Source organism: Bombus affinis, chromosome 11, assembly GCF_024516045.1.
Source record: "Bombus affinis isolate iyBomAffi1 chromosome 11, iyBomAffi1.2, whole genome shotgun sequence".
Lineage (NCBI taxonomy): Eukaryota > Metazoa > Arthropoda > Insecta > Hymenoptera > Apidae > Bombus > Bombus affinis.
Genome location: NC_066354.1, coordinates 4,839,456 through 4,853,425, shown reverse-complemented (window position 1 = coordinate 4,853,425; position 13,970 = coordinate 4,839,456). Strand labels below are relative to the sequence as shown.

The 13,970-nt window shown below is 38.7% G+C and overlaps 3 protein-coding genes across 13 annotated transcripts in view; 2 read left to right on the top strand and 1 right to left on the bottom strand.

Annotated features, from left to right (window-relative positions):
- Positions 1-10,446, top strand: part of LOC126921700 (obscurin-like) — a 46,056-nt gene extending 35,610 nt beyond the window's left edge. For 8 of the 10 annotated variants that reach the window (XM_050733454.1, XM_050733455.1, XM_050733446.1 and 5 more), the window contains 8 exons: positions 306-1,196; positions 1,897-2,299; positions 2,764-2,947; positions 3,022-3,322; positions 3,446-4,024; positions 4,182-4,606; positions 4,689-9,748; positions 9,816-10,446. In XM_050733454.1, coding sequence (XP_050589411.1) covers positions 306-1,196; positions 1,897-2,299; positions 2,764-2,947; positions 3,022-3,322; positions 3,446-4,024; positions 4,182-4,606; positions 4,689-9,748; positions 9,816-10,062 — 8,090 coding nt within the window. In that variant the 3' untranslated portion in view covers positions 10,063-10,446. The remainder of the gene's footprint in view (positions 1-305; positions 1,197-1,896; positions 2,300-2,763; positions 2,948-3,021; positions 3,323-3,445; positions 4,025-4,181; positions 4,607-4,688; positions 9,749-9,815) is intronic. The other 2 variants (XM_050733453.1, XM_050733452.1) reach the window with 1 other exon arrangement.
- A 7-nt stretch (positions 10,447-10,453) lies between these two features.
- On the bottom strand, positions 10,454-12,088 carry LOC126921780 (NEDD8-conjugating enzyme UBE2F-like). 2 transcript variants are annotated; one of them, XM_050733649.1, is made up of 5 exons: positions 11,875-12,088; positions 11,496-11,616; positions 11,249-11,410; positions 11,016-11,177; positions 10,454-10,938 (listed from the first exon to the last, which is right to left on the bottom strand). In XM_050733649.1, exons 2-5 carry the CDS (start codon positions 11,601-11,603, stop codon positions 10,822-10,824), a joined length of 549 nt encoding a protein of 182 aa, XP_050589606.1. In that variant the 5' UTR covers positions 11,604-11,616; positions 11,875-12,088; the 3' UTR covers positions 10,454-10,821. The 2 variants fall into 2 exon arrangements, with proteins under 2 accessions (XP_050589606.1, XP_050589607.1); XM_050733650.1 differs by having other exon boundaries at positions 12,057-12,083.
- A 26-nt stretch (positions 12,089-12,114) lies between these two features.
- On the top strand, positions 12,115-13,921 carry LOC126921750 (uncharacterized). Its single transcript, XM_050733592.1, has one exon. It carries the CDS (start codon positions 12,525-12,527, stop codon positions 13,794-13,796), a length of 1,272 nt encoding a protein of 423 aa, XP_050589549.1. The 5' UTR covers positions 12,115-12,524; the 3' UTR covers positions 13,797-13,921.
- The last annotated feature ends 49 nt before the right edge of the window (positions 13,922-13,970 follow it).

Sequence of the window (13,970 nt, the reverse complement as noted above, 5' to 3'; positions counted from 1 at the left end):
CTTGAATATTTACCATTTTCGTTTACCACAAAAATTTCTATAAAATCGATAAGCGATTCAATTTCGAATAAAATCTTCCACGTCAGTCACAAAATCCGTGATCACGAGAGCATAAAAAATAACGCCACACCGACCAGAGATTTCACGAGCCTCGATCAAAGTGAAACTGCTTTCGAGTGGCTATAGCTCCTCTACAGATCAGAGGAGACAGATCGTCGCGAAAGTCGTCGAGTAGCACGGATCGTCTCTGCTCTCTAGTAGGTAGTAGTCAAAAGAGCTGTTGTGACCAGTCCAAGCGTTCACAGGTCCTGACGAGAGCCACACGATCAGCAAGATGACCGCGACAAAGGTCGAGTGCCAGGAAACGAACACGGACGGTCCTGGCGTCGAAGAGATTGCCACCTATAGCTACAGCGTGCAAGAAGAATCCGTCCAGAAACCACAGAACGGCGTGTTAATCGAGGAATTCTCGGAGAACAGCGAGGATAACAGATCGAGGCTTCAGGTAAACCGTGGTGTGTCGATCGTTTCTGTTTCGGACGACGAGTCGACTCTGAAGGCGATTTCAAGAGACGTCAGCACCGAGGACGTGATGCAGTGCGCTGAATTATCCGAAGACGTGAAGTTGACGAATGGATCCTACGAAGAGTTCAATGGCAACGGCCGTCTGCCTGACGAAAAGGTCCTAGACGACGCGAAACCTTACAGAGCTTCTTTAATCACGGAAACCATCATGGAGGAACGGTCCCTGGAAGAGTTGCCATCGGAGAAATTGACGCAGGAAAACGTACAGCTACCCCGATCCGCTGTCCTTGAGAACGGTGGTTCTTTCAGGAAGATGTCTTCCGTGGAGCTAGAGCAACCGCAGACTCCTACGATCGAGGAAAGCAAGTTAACGAAGCAAAAGATCGAACGAGTGAATTCGACCGCGGAGAAAGTTGTCGAGATGAACGTGGAAGAGCGTCGAGGATCTGTACAAAATGGACTTTCCAGACAAAGCTCGAAAATAGAGAGAATGGACTCGACGGAATCGAAGAAAATATTGGAAAGATCGGTATCAAGGGAGAGCGCGTCGAAAGCTGCTCAAAGCGGCGATGAAGAGGTCGACGAAGAGCTCGAGGCTCTTCTAGATCGCGTTAAACGGCAGCGCAGCGTTTTGGACGATATTCTTGAAAAAGAATCTTCCAGAGACTCAGGTACGACCGGATTGCTCCATCGGCTGCTCGAACGCATCCGTTCTGGCAGATCGACAGAGACTAAGATCGAATATTCGCAGCGTTCTTCTAGCATTCTTTTTACACGCTTCCAGCATTGTTCCTGTGTTTTCCTTGTTTGTCTCTGTGTAATATCTCTTTCAAGCTTTGTGTTAATCATATCGAATCATCATATGTATGTTGCCTTTGCATGTTAACACCTGACGAAGCGCGTAACAAAGTTTAATCCTTCTCGAGAGTCATTTAATATTATTTTTTATTTTTTCATTTTACCGTTTATATTCTCCGTTGCACTAAAATTATGATACCAGAGGAAGCATTAAATTTTGTCGGCGCTTCTATACTCAGTCCAGACACTTACCGCTTATACAGTGCAAGAATAATCAGTCGAACTTGGCTGAAACTGGGTACTTTTCGTTTCCATCAAGGTAAGCAATTAGAAAAAGTACTAGACAATTTCAAATTATAAATATAACAAAATTAAGTTAATTTAATTAATACAAAAAATTGTCTGGTATTTTAGATTTAAAAATGTATAAAATAACAATGCAGCACGTGGCGCAAGCGCAAGGACACACTAGATGCACGGCAAAAACGAAAACGAACTTTTAGATCTGACCATCCAGAATCTAGTCTTCAATTGTTCATGAAAAGCATTCTAATCTTGGTATTTCCCAATTAGCGCCTCCTCACATCATCGAAGCGACCCTCAGCGATAAAACGATCTACGAAACCCAGACGGTCGTGTTCAATATCAGAGCGACGAGTTTACCAAGGGCCGATGGAAAATGGTTCAAGAATGGGAAACCTCTTCGAAGCGGAGAGCGCATCAGAATCACCAGCGCTGGAGAACTTTTTACTTTGGAACTTCAAAAGGCCATTCTCGAAGACGAAGGAGTGTACACATGCACGTTCACGAACAAACTAGGCGAAGTTATGGTAGAAGGATATTTGACTGTTGAAACTGTGGATGAACTTCGAAGACCCAAGTTTACTGAACCTTTGAATGACGTGGATGTGGCCAAAGGAAAGACCGGACAGTTTAAGGCTACGTTCACTGCTGATCCTGCTCCTGACACAACATGGTATATTTCATCATTGTTTTTTTAACAGTTTTTAGACTTTTGTATTGGTTTTTTAAATATTATCCGTAATTTGTTAGTATTCACGGTACTACTCATACTTTATTTATCAGTACTATTTGTAATACTACTTATTTTATCCCTATTTCCTTTGCTACTGCTTCACAATTGGGATATTGGGTACGTCATTGATTATAAGTCATAAATTATCTTTAGCGACATTATGTTAAATAATAAATTCAAAGGAAACATAACATAAATGCACTTTGTCCCAAAAAATGAAATAAATATAGAAACATGAGTATTTATTTAGAAAATATTGTTACGAAATTTCAGACCTTTATGAGTACATGTAATGATATATTATAATGTTAGAAGCATGCAAGTCTTACTATTAGGACTTCATTACCATATTCCCTCAAACAGCCATATAACTTTTTATAAATTCATGTCGCTCGTTTAAAAAGGTACTTCAAGGGTGACGAAATCCCACAAGACGACATGCGACTAAAGTTCACCACGCAGAGCAAGCCAGCAAATGACAATCTAACCAGTACTACAGTCACTTTGAGCGTGCCAAAATGCTCGAATGAAGACACTGGAGAATACACGCTGAAACTGAAAAACAAATACGGCGAAGCTGAAGCTAGCGTTAGTATAAATTCAACATCATAAAGAAGACTCGCTTGAGCTGAAAATATAAAAATATTTGTTACTGTAATCAGGCTTTCTTACATCTCCTTCTGCATCCTGAAATTGAAGAATTGAAAGACGTTGTCGCGTCCGTTGGAGACTCATTTACATGGGAGGCCATCGTTAAAGGAAATCCAAAACCTGATATCACGTGGACCAAGGATGGTACAGTCCTGGAGAAAGGAGATAAATACGATTTCGAGGAGGATAGGAGGAACAACAAGTTCAAACTTATCATTAAAGACGTGGAAGTCGAAGACAAGGGAACTTATCATCTTACAGCTAAGAATTATCTGGGTGAAGCGACTGGACAAGCAACCCTAACTCCACACAGTGAGTATAAAAATTTATCTATGTAAATACTGTTGGTTACTGTTCTATGTTAACTGTTCGAAAAGATTATCTTCGTCATTGTGTTGTGAGAAAGAGTTTTTAATTATACAATTCGATTTTCAGCCGAGCCACCAACCTTCCTCAAGGACTTGGCCAATGTAGAGTGCAAAGATCGCACAGATTTAGAACTGAAAGTTCGCGTAACCGGTGTCCCCAAGCCAAAACTAACCTGGCTAAAAGATGGTGAAGTGATCAAAGAAGATGATCGACACATAATTACTACGCACGTAGATGGCATCGTGGACAGCACTTATTCCATCGCGACATTTTCTATAGACGATGTTGGAAAGATCAAATGCCGGGCTACCAATGTCGATGGATGCGCGCAAACTGGTTGTAATTTGACGATGCAATTGATCTCCCCTAGCTTTATCCATCTTCTGCCTAAAACAAAAGAAGTGGACGAGGGTGATTGTCTGGAGCTTAAAGCGAAAATCGATGGTAGCCCTGTACCTGATGTAGGTTGGTATAAAGATGGAGAGAAGATCGTTCCTGATGAACACATGAAGATTGAGACACTTCCGGATGGCAGCACTAAATTGACGATCGATTGCGTGAAACCGACAGACTCTGGAGCTTATAAACTCGTGATGTCCAATTCTACTGGCGAACAATCTTCGTTATGTGCCGTGGCTATTAAACGTGAGTGACGTTTTACGATTAGGTGAAAAATCAAATTAGGGATTAATTCAAAGTTAAATAATTAAACTCATAATTAAATCTTTTGCAATTTCCTTTATATTAAATGTTGGTGAGGAAATGAAATTAGGAATGATAATAATAATAAATATAATTTCAGCTGCAAGAAGAAAGCCATCTTTCTCGAAACCATTAGAAGATGCCAAGGCTACCGTAGGACAACCACTGAAATTGGAAGCCCAAGTGGTTGCTTTCCCGAATCCACAAGTTCAATGGTTCAAAGACGGCATACCACTACGGCAATCGAAAGAGATATACTTCATGAACGAACCCAACGGTATTATCGGTTTAAGGATCGACTATGTTCGTCCGGAAGACGCTGGCGTATACTCGATGACTGTCTCCAACTCGCTCGGTGAAATTACTGGCTCCGCCAAAGTAGAGATCGAAGAGAAAGAGAAACGACCAGAATTCATAACCACACTTCAACCATTGAATGTTGTGCAAGGTTTCCCGGCGAAAATGATAGTCAAACTTCTAGGCAAACCAACACCACAGCTTCAGTGGCTGAAGAACGGCGAAGAGGTTCGTAAATCATCATGAATTCTTCAAATCTTGAAAATTTAAGAATACTTTTCCCTTATTTTCATCAACTTTGTGTTTTCAGCTCATACCTGATGGGAAGCATATAAAGGCTGTCGATCTGCCAGATGGAACTCAGGCGTTGATCATAGATAAAGTAACACCAGAAGACGCGGGAGAATACACAGTGATTGCAAGCAACACAGAAGGCACTTCATCTTGTACAGGAACGATCAGCGTTCTCGGAAAACTTCTATCCGATCAACCAGAAGAGAAACCTGGATTTGTGAATCCAATGCGAGACGTCTACGTCGAGGAAGGTCAACCATTAAACTTATCTGTTTCTTTCACTGGCAATCCCGTGCCAGAAGTCAGCTGGTCCAAGAACGGTGCTCCTCTGCAGCCATCCGATCGCTTAACTGTGACTTGCGATGGAAAGAAGACAGAACTGGAGATGAACCCTTGCGAGTCCGGAGATGCTGGTGTATACGAATGTCGTATATCGAATCCACTCGGTGAAGACTCTACGAAATCCACAGCTAACATTAGGAAGATCTTCCAACCACCAAACTTCTTGCAGAAGTTCAAGGATCTACAACAATTGCCTTCGTTCGATGTCAAGTTCCTAGCTCGCATCACCGGCGTACCACGGCCGGATATTACATGGTACTTCAATGACAGACCAATCTTAAATGATGACGATAAATACAAGATTAAACGTGACGGAGATGTTTGCTGTTTGTACGTGAAAGATTGTACCTATGATGACGCCGGAGCGTACAAGTGCAAAGCAGTGAACAAGGGTGGTGAAGCTGAATGTGTAGCGAATTTGACAGTGGTTGATACAATCGAGAAGATACAGAAGGCTGAGCCACCATCATTCTTGAAAAAAATCGGTGACTGTGAATATTATAAAGGAATGGCAGCCAAATTTACAGCCTGCGTCACAGGTATCCCAGAACCTGAATTCCAATGGTTCCACAATGGTACCAAAATGTGGCAAACCGATAGGATCAGGATGAACCAAGAAGGCAGCTTGTTGCGTTTAGTTATAAACAATGCCGACGAATTGGACGCGGGAAAATATATGTTAAAAATATCAAACCCCCATGGCGAAGATTCTTGCACCGCGGACTTAATTTATGAGTCATTGGAACCACGACCAAAGAAAGCTCTAGGAGATCAGTATGCAGATTTCGATAAGTACCGCAAGTCTGGCGTTCCATTACCTTTGGCCGATCGTCCAATTATCAGCAGAATGATGGATCGTCATCTGACACTCTCTTGGAAGCCATCCATCCCCATTGGACCTCGCATTCCAGTGACGTATCAAATAGAAATGTGCGAACTTCCGGATGGTGATTGGTTCACTGTCCGCACAGGTATTCGTAGCTGCGTGTGTGACATCCGTAACCTTGAACCCTTCAGAGACTACAAGTTCCGTATCCGTGTAGAAAACAAATACGGAATCAGCGACCCTTCACCGTATGCGCAAACGTATCGCGCGAAATTGGAGCCAGATCCACCGAAATTCTTCCCTTACTTGCCTCCTGGCATCGACTTCCGTCCGGAGACCAGTCCTTACTTCCCCAAGGACTTCGACATCGAAAGACCACCTCACGACAATTACGCTCAAGCACCTAGATTCCTTCGTCAAGAACACGATACTCAATATGGTGTAAAGAATCACAATTGTAACCTCTTCTGGTTCGTTTATGGCTATCCAAAACCCAAGATGTCCTATTATTTCAACGACCAATTGATAGAGTCTGGTGGAAGATACGATCAGAGCTATACGAGAAACGGACAAGCCACTTTATTCATTAATAGGATGCTCGAAAGAGACGAGGGAATGTATGAAGCTGTCGCGACTAACGAACATGGTGAAGCTAGACAGAGAGTTTGGCTACAGATTGCCGAATACCCAACATTTATTCAGAGACCGGAGGAAACTATTGTAATGGTTAGAAAAACTGGGCAACTAATGGCTAAAGTTATTGGTGTACCCTACCCGGAGATCAAGTGGTACAAGGACTGGAAACCTCTTACTACCTCTTCCAGAATTCGGATCGAATTCACCGAACCAGACACTACGATTTTAACCATCAGCGATACCATCGTGAAGGATGAAGGTTTATACTCGGTGAGCGCAAGAAACGTGGCCGGATCCATTTCCTGTTCCGTGATGCTGCACGTGGAGGAGAACGAGCACGAGTACGGATACAGAACGTACAGGAGGAAGTCTGATATTAAACCTCATCACGATAAGCCTCTCGATGAGTTCTACGACCTCGGTGACGAGCTTGGCCGTGGTACTCAAGGTGTCACTTACCACGCTGTTGAAAGAAGCACCGGAAAGAATTTCGCGGCCAAAGTCATGCATGGAAAGGGAGAACTTAGGCCATACATGTATAACGAGATAGATATAATGAACAGTCTGAACCATAGGAAATTGCTGAGACTGCACGACGCTTATGAGACTGATAAATCTGTCACACTGATCATGGAACTAGCTGCTGGTGGTGAGCTAGTGGACACTTTGACGAAACAAGCATACTACACCGAAGCAGATATTGCTGGATATATCAGACAGTTACTGTGGGGATTGGATTACATGCATTCGAATCATTTTGCTCATCTTGGTTTGACGCTCGGAGACCTGTTAATCTCACATACAGGCAGTGACGACCTGAAGATCTGCGACTTCGGGCTCGCAAGAAGAATTTCACACGCGAAATTAATGACTTTGACATATGGTATGCCCGAATACGTGGCACCGGAAGTTACCAACAACGAGGGAGTGTCCTTCAGTGCGGATATGTGGGCCGTTGGTATTATCACGTACATCTTGCTTTCTGGAATTTCGCCATTCAGAGGTAACAACGATAGGGAGACGATGCTGAAGATCAGGGAAGGAAAATGGGAGTTCGATGATCGTTGGGAGAACATCTCGGAGGAAGCCAAAGATTTTATTCGTTCTCTACTGATGTACAACGCTGATAGAAGAATGGATGTCAAAGCTGCTCTTGCTCATCCCTGGTTGAACTATGCTGACAGACTTCCATTTGATTTGTACAAAATCCCGTCGGAGAACTTGAAGAACTATTACAAACTGTATCGCGATTGGTATAACAACGCTTCCTGCCGCACGTGGTTCCGCAGACGCAAATTGAATACAGCCTTCGAGCATCCGTCTAGAATGGTCTATCCGCCTGGCCAAAAATACACTCCCGAGCCCAGCGAGGAAAGATCATACAGTCCAATAAAGAGACCTCCGGCTAAACCTTGGGAGAATCAGATTGCTACGAGGGAACCGATTGACACGGAGATTGGAATCATCAAAAGCGAAAGCCACTATCAAAATGGTCCAGATACCTATCTTCTTCAATTACGCGACACGGACTTCCCTGTGCGTTTGCGTGAATACATGAAGGTTGCGTGCAATCGTAGTCCTGGATTCTCTCGTACCATCACCGAAGAAAGTTTCGACTGGAGGACACCTATTATACGAGAACGTCGTCGCTTTACGGATATTATGGACGAAGAAATCGACGACGAGAGACGAGCAAGAATCAGTAGATACGGTGCAGATAACTTCACTCTGAGGCGCTTGAAACACGAATTGGGTACTCGATTGGATAGTTATGCAGAGGCAGAGGCAATGATAGAGTCAAAGAAGGAGGGACATCTACCATTCTTTCGTGAAAAACCGCAAATTAAACCCATGGAAGAAGGAATGCCTGCTCAGCTAGCTTGTCTAGCTGTTGGAAGTCCCAAACCAGTGATTCAATGGTACAAGAATGACATGATGATTCAGGAGAGCAACAGAGTAAAGGTCACCGAGGACCAAGACGGCAGATCTATACTTAGCTTCAATCCAACGAAGGAACACGATATTGGTAGTTACAAGATCGTCGCCAGGAACTCCCTCGGACAGACTGTGGTCAGAACGAGATTAGTGGAAGCTGTTGTTCCTTTAGGTCCTGATTCTCCTGAGCTTTCCGATGTCTCAGACACAGAAATACTTCTACGATGGAAGCAACCCAAATACGATGGCAACTCTCCAGTCTTGTGTTACAATCTCCAATACAAACTAGGTGACTCGGTCGATTGGATAGATATAGCCTCGAACATCGATCACGAGTTTTACATGATAAGAGACTTGACACCGGACACTTCCTATAACTTCCGTTTAGCAGCACGAAATCGCGTCGGTTGGAGCGAAAAGGGTATCCCATCGAAGCTGATCAAAACTAGACTACCAGGATGTCCAAAGGTTCAAATTACTCGAGCTATGAGGCACCTTCAAGAACTGACTGAGTCAGGTCAAGAAATAGTGCTCGATGAAGACAAGCCACATATGGATTACTCCATCGAGGACCATCCTATCGAGTGGTCGACCGACACGAATCTCTCAAGCAAGTATAGCTTCATCTCTGAGATCTCCAGAGGCCAATTCTCCGTTGTAGTAAAAGGTGTTGATAAAAGTACAGACCGTGTGATAGTCGCCAAGATTTTGGAGCTGAATACGGAAACAGAAAAGCAAGTGAACAGAGAGTTTGAAGCTCTTCGTTCGTTGAGACACGAGAGGATAGCGATGTTGGAGGCAGCGTACAAAGCACAAGGTTCTCCGATTGCATTATTCATCTTGGAAAAGCTTCAGGGAGCTGATATTCTCACATATTTCTCGAGTAGACATGAATATACAGAAAATTGCGTAGCAGTTGCTATGACCCAAATTCTGGACGGTTTGCAGTACCTTCACTGGCGAGGATATTGTCATCTTGACATTCAGCCTGACAATATAGTGATGTCTAATGTCAGATCGGTCCAAGTCAAACTTGTTGATATGGGTTCTGCTCGACTCGTTAGTAAGTTGGGTACAACAGTACCGAAAGCTGGTCATCCAGAGTATAGAGCACCCGAGGTATACAATGAGGAACCGGCTCATCCTCAAACAGACATTTGGATGGTCGGTGTACTAATGTATGTACTCCTATCTGGTATTTCACCGTTCCGTGGCAAGGATCCTGATGAGACCAGACAAAATATTCTGTTTGTGAGATACAGATTTGAACATCTGTATAAAGAGTTAAGTCAGGAGGCTACTAGGTTCCTTATGTTGGTTTTTAAACGGGCTCCCAGGTTTGTATTCTCAGTTTTAATATTACTACATGAATCAGAGTTTTTATATGTTTTGTTTTTATTTTAGTAAAAGACCATTGGTGGAAGAATGCCACGAACACAGATGGCTACAACTATCGGAATTTATGATTAGGAAACGCGAGAGAGCAGTGTTCTTAGGTAACAGACTAAAAGAGTATAACGAAGAGTACCACGAAGAGAAATCAAAAATAGCATCTGAGAACCAAAGCCTGGCTAGTGAAAGCCTGTTAGGTTCCACTCAAAAACTCATTAGATCGACTAGCATACAAGAAGAACTGCTCACCACGTTCTAACGAATAAGATATTATTAAGCAATGATTTTCCAATTTTCTTTATGTGACTGTAAAATTTCATGCACGCATCTAGTCAGTTTCTTAAAGAACAAGGAAGAGCAATTAAAAAAAGAAGGGGATAGTATCGAAATATAAGAATCTTCCTTCCTTGTTCTCTTTTTTGTTATTATTTATTTGTTACGTTTAATTATTTTAACGAAATATTACCGTCTACTCATATCGTTACTCCTAAGATCTATGAGTAAGAAAGAATCGACCGATCGATATTTGAATATAACGTAAGATAAAATCACGTTTTAACGAATCAAGGTACAAACCTTTAAAATTGTACAAAAATGATGATTATATTCTAATAAAATCACCAATAAATGCTAAATAATTAAAGTAATGCTTTATTATTAAATATTGACTTTATTTACAAATTATGGTCTTTCATCATTACAATGCTCTATAAAAAGGATAAGTATATTGTACACATGACATGTTCTCCGTTCTCGCTCTCTGTACCATTAGTTACATAAATTTAACTGCAAGGAAGTATCATAACATTCAAAAGCTGCATATAATTAACAGGTTCAAGTATAACAAAAACAATCTCCCTAGAATAAGAAGACTAGCATTGAATGATAGTTAAATACAAATTAATTGATATCAAATTAAAACAACTCTTTTTAATCAAACTCGAACTTTCCACCAAAATAAGAAGCTAATTCCATAAACGTAAAGTGTTACTGTTATAACATTACCCACTGATCTGAATCATCTTTTTGCATATTGCATAACATAATCCTTAACCTTACTTCGAAAGGATTCCTTATCTTTTACAAATAGATCAGCTGCTTCTCTGTTTAAAGGGTCATCAAAATTTAGAAGATCCTGCAGAAGGATATGATTAATTAATATAATCATAGAAACATTTTTAATAGAATTTACTGTGACTTACTAAGACTTACTGTGAAAAGTGAATTCAAACCCCATACAACATCTTTAAGTTTACGAGTCGGTGCCCATCCCATTTCATCTATACTACTCTGCCTTAAAATTGAAAGACATACGTTACCATCCTCATTTATATTAGGATGCCACAATTTTGTTAGGCATTTAACTTTTGGTGGCTAAAATAATTTTGTTAATATCAGACTAATCACAAATTCATATATATAAGTTTTAATGATGATACACTTACAGCCATATTATATTCTTCAGGTATATAAACTTGGAAATGAAATCTACCTCCAACCCAATATCCTTCATCAGGAACAATCAAGAGAATAAACTCATGTAGACAATCGGGATCTTGAAATTTCACCTGACATGTACTAGGTAATGTTTGCTGCATTTCTTGAACCTAAATAAATGAAAAAATTAAAACAGCTAGTTATAATTTTTTTCCTAATTTCAAGACGATTTCATAAATTCTTATCTCATTATACCTCTTTTATTAATAGCTTATCACGGACAGAAACGCGTTTATTATATTCTCTGTTTTTTGAGTTTGGTATATCACTATCCTTCTTCAATTTTCCTCTCAAGGTAATCATATTTTCAACAATTCTGAAAGGAATAATAATTTCACAATAATAAAAATTGGAAAAAGAATTAAGAAAAATACAATCCAACACAATGACAATTCCATTAATCATTTAAGAACAATTGAGGCATTATTCGTATTTGTTTGATAACCCCATTCTGATAAATATCAAAGACAAATAAATATTTTAGTAGTTTCAAAAACTGTTAATTTATCACTTTACGACTTATTATATCCAGAATATTTTTCATATAAGATTAAAAAGTTATATTGTCAAATACCATCTATGACATTTATTATGGAACAACACGATTTCAAGGTTAGAACTATCGAATAGAGTTCTTTAGTTCGTTTTATTAAACTGTATCTTAGACTATAAATATGGCAATATGATAATATATGTTTATAATCAACTCAATGAATCTGTATTTTGTTAATTTTCATCTTAAAACTCTCCCATTACCAAACATTTAAAAGCAAACGGTAAATATTTAAGCGTACTCAAAGTCTAAATCTTGTACTGTAGATGGCAATACTGGTTTTGGTTTTATGTCGGAAGTTTGTTTATAATATAGCAAGATCTAATTGTTGTTTTATGGACAACTTTTATTGAAAAGATTTTTGCTTTTATTGAAACAGATACATATAAAGTATAAATTATTAGTGAAGTTTTTATTTATTTACAAATATTTGCGGTGTATAGTATTCATAATCTACCTAAGTATTATAGATCCTACATAATCTTTTATATAAAATGTGAAACGTACACGATGATTGAACGATCAAGAAAAATTTTATGTAAAATGATACTTAATCGTATACATCGCAACTCAATACGAAGAAAGAAAACAATTTTTATAATATTTGAAAATTTTATATTACATACATACCTTTGTATTTGTACATTTTTATACAAAATTTTATACATAAAATGTTACCTAAATATAATTATTTCTTTTATGCAAATGCATGCCATGTTTGTAAAAAATTTGGGGGAGAAATCTCTTTAAAAAGATGTGGTAATTGCACTATGATCTCTTATTGTTCCAAGGAACACCAAAAAATGCATTGGTCACAACATAAAGATTTATGCAATGCAATATGCAATATTTTAAAGGACAATCAACTATCAACCTTTTTAAATATTCAACAGAATGTTGATATAAAAGCTTGGACTCAAATGAAAATGAATTTCATGTTATTAGTAGCAATAAAGGTTGGTAGAAAATTAGAGCATTATGAAGAGCAAATGTTCAAATTTCTTAGATTATGTGTTGTGTGTCATGATCAAAATATAAGAGTTCTTGAAGATTGCCCTAATTGTCCAAATACTAGTTTTTGCACAAAGCACAAAGATGATATTGTACATAAAAGATATTGTGATCTGATAAAATTATGTTTTAATTTAGATGTAATCTCAATAACACACGAAAAAAAGATACCAAAAATAAGAATACCATATCGTATAAATCATGTAAATTTACCAAAAAGCATGAAAGATTTTATAGATTCTTACATTGAACCATGGAAGAATTCACATATGACAACAGTAGAGGAAACAATGATTAATTCAGAATATCTTTCACGACCTTTAACATTTCTTTACGCAATACAAAAATTGCGATATCTTTTGAATAGTAATAGTTTCGTTGTTCATATTATTGCAGCCAATATGATAGACATTGATAGTATAGAATTTTGGGAAATTCTCTTACACTGGTTACCATGCATTACAACAGTACAAATTTTTCTAATAGGACCTGAATTATCTATAGATTCCGTATCAGTGAATCTGTGTAAGGATTGTCAATATGATAATAAACAACTTTTAATTCAAGTATGTAGTATGCTTTATGAGAATTACACAGATAATGATTCATATGTGAAACCAGATTTTATTGTTGGATATAATGCAGGAATACATGAATGTGAAGATTTTAGATCTGAAAACTATTCATGGAGACAATCTTTAGAGATAGTAGCTGAGCAAAATTGCCCATTGATTCTAACATCCTATACTTCAACAGAAGCAGAAAAAGAACAAATCAGACTCAATGAAGTCTTAAACAATCATGTAAAGTATACATATTTTGAACAGAATCCATTTTCCAGTTTAAGACCATACAGAGATTTTGAAAATGGAGGAATATATTACCAAAACCAATACATAATCATTTATGAAAATTTAAATACACTACAGTAATCGATATTTATAGGTTAAAATTTGTAATTGATATTATAGGATGTATTTTATACTTAATTTGATATGTTTACATCATTGTTTGTATGAATTTATTGTTAAATAAATGTGTAATACTATTTGTAAAACGAGCATTTTTTTAAAGAAAAGTTATCATTTTAGAAATGTTATTAAAAT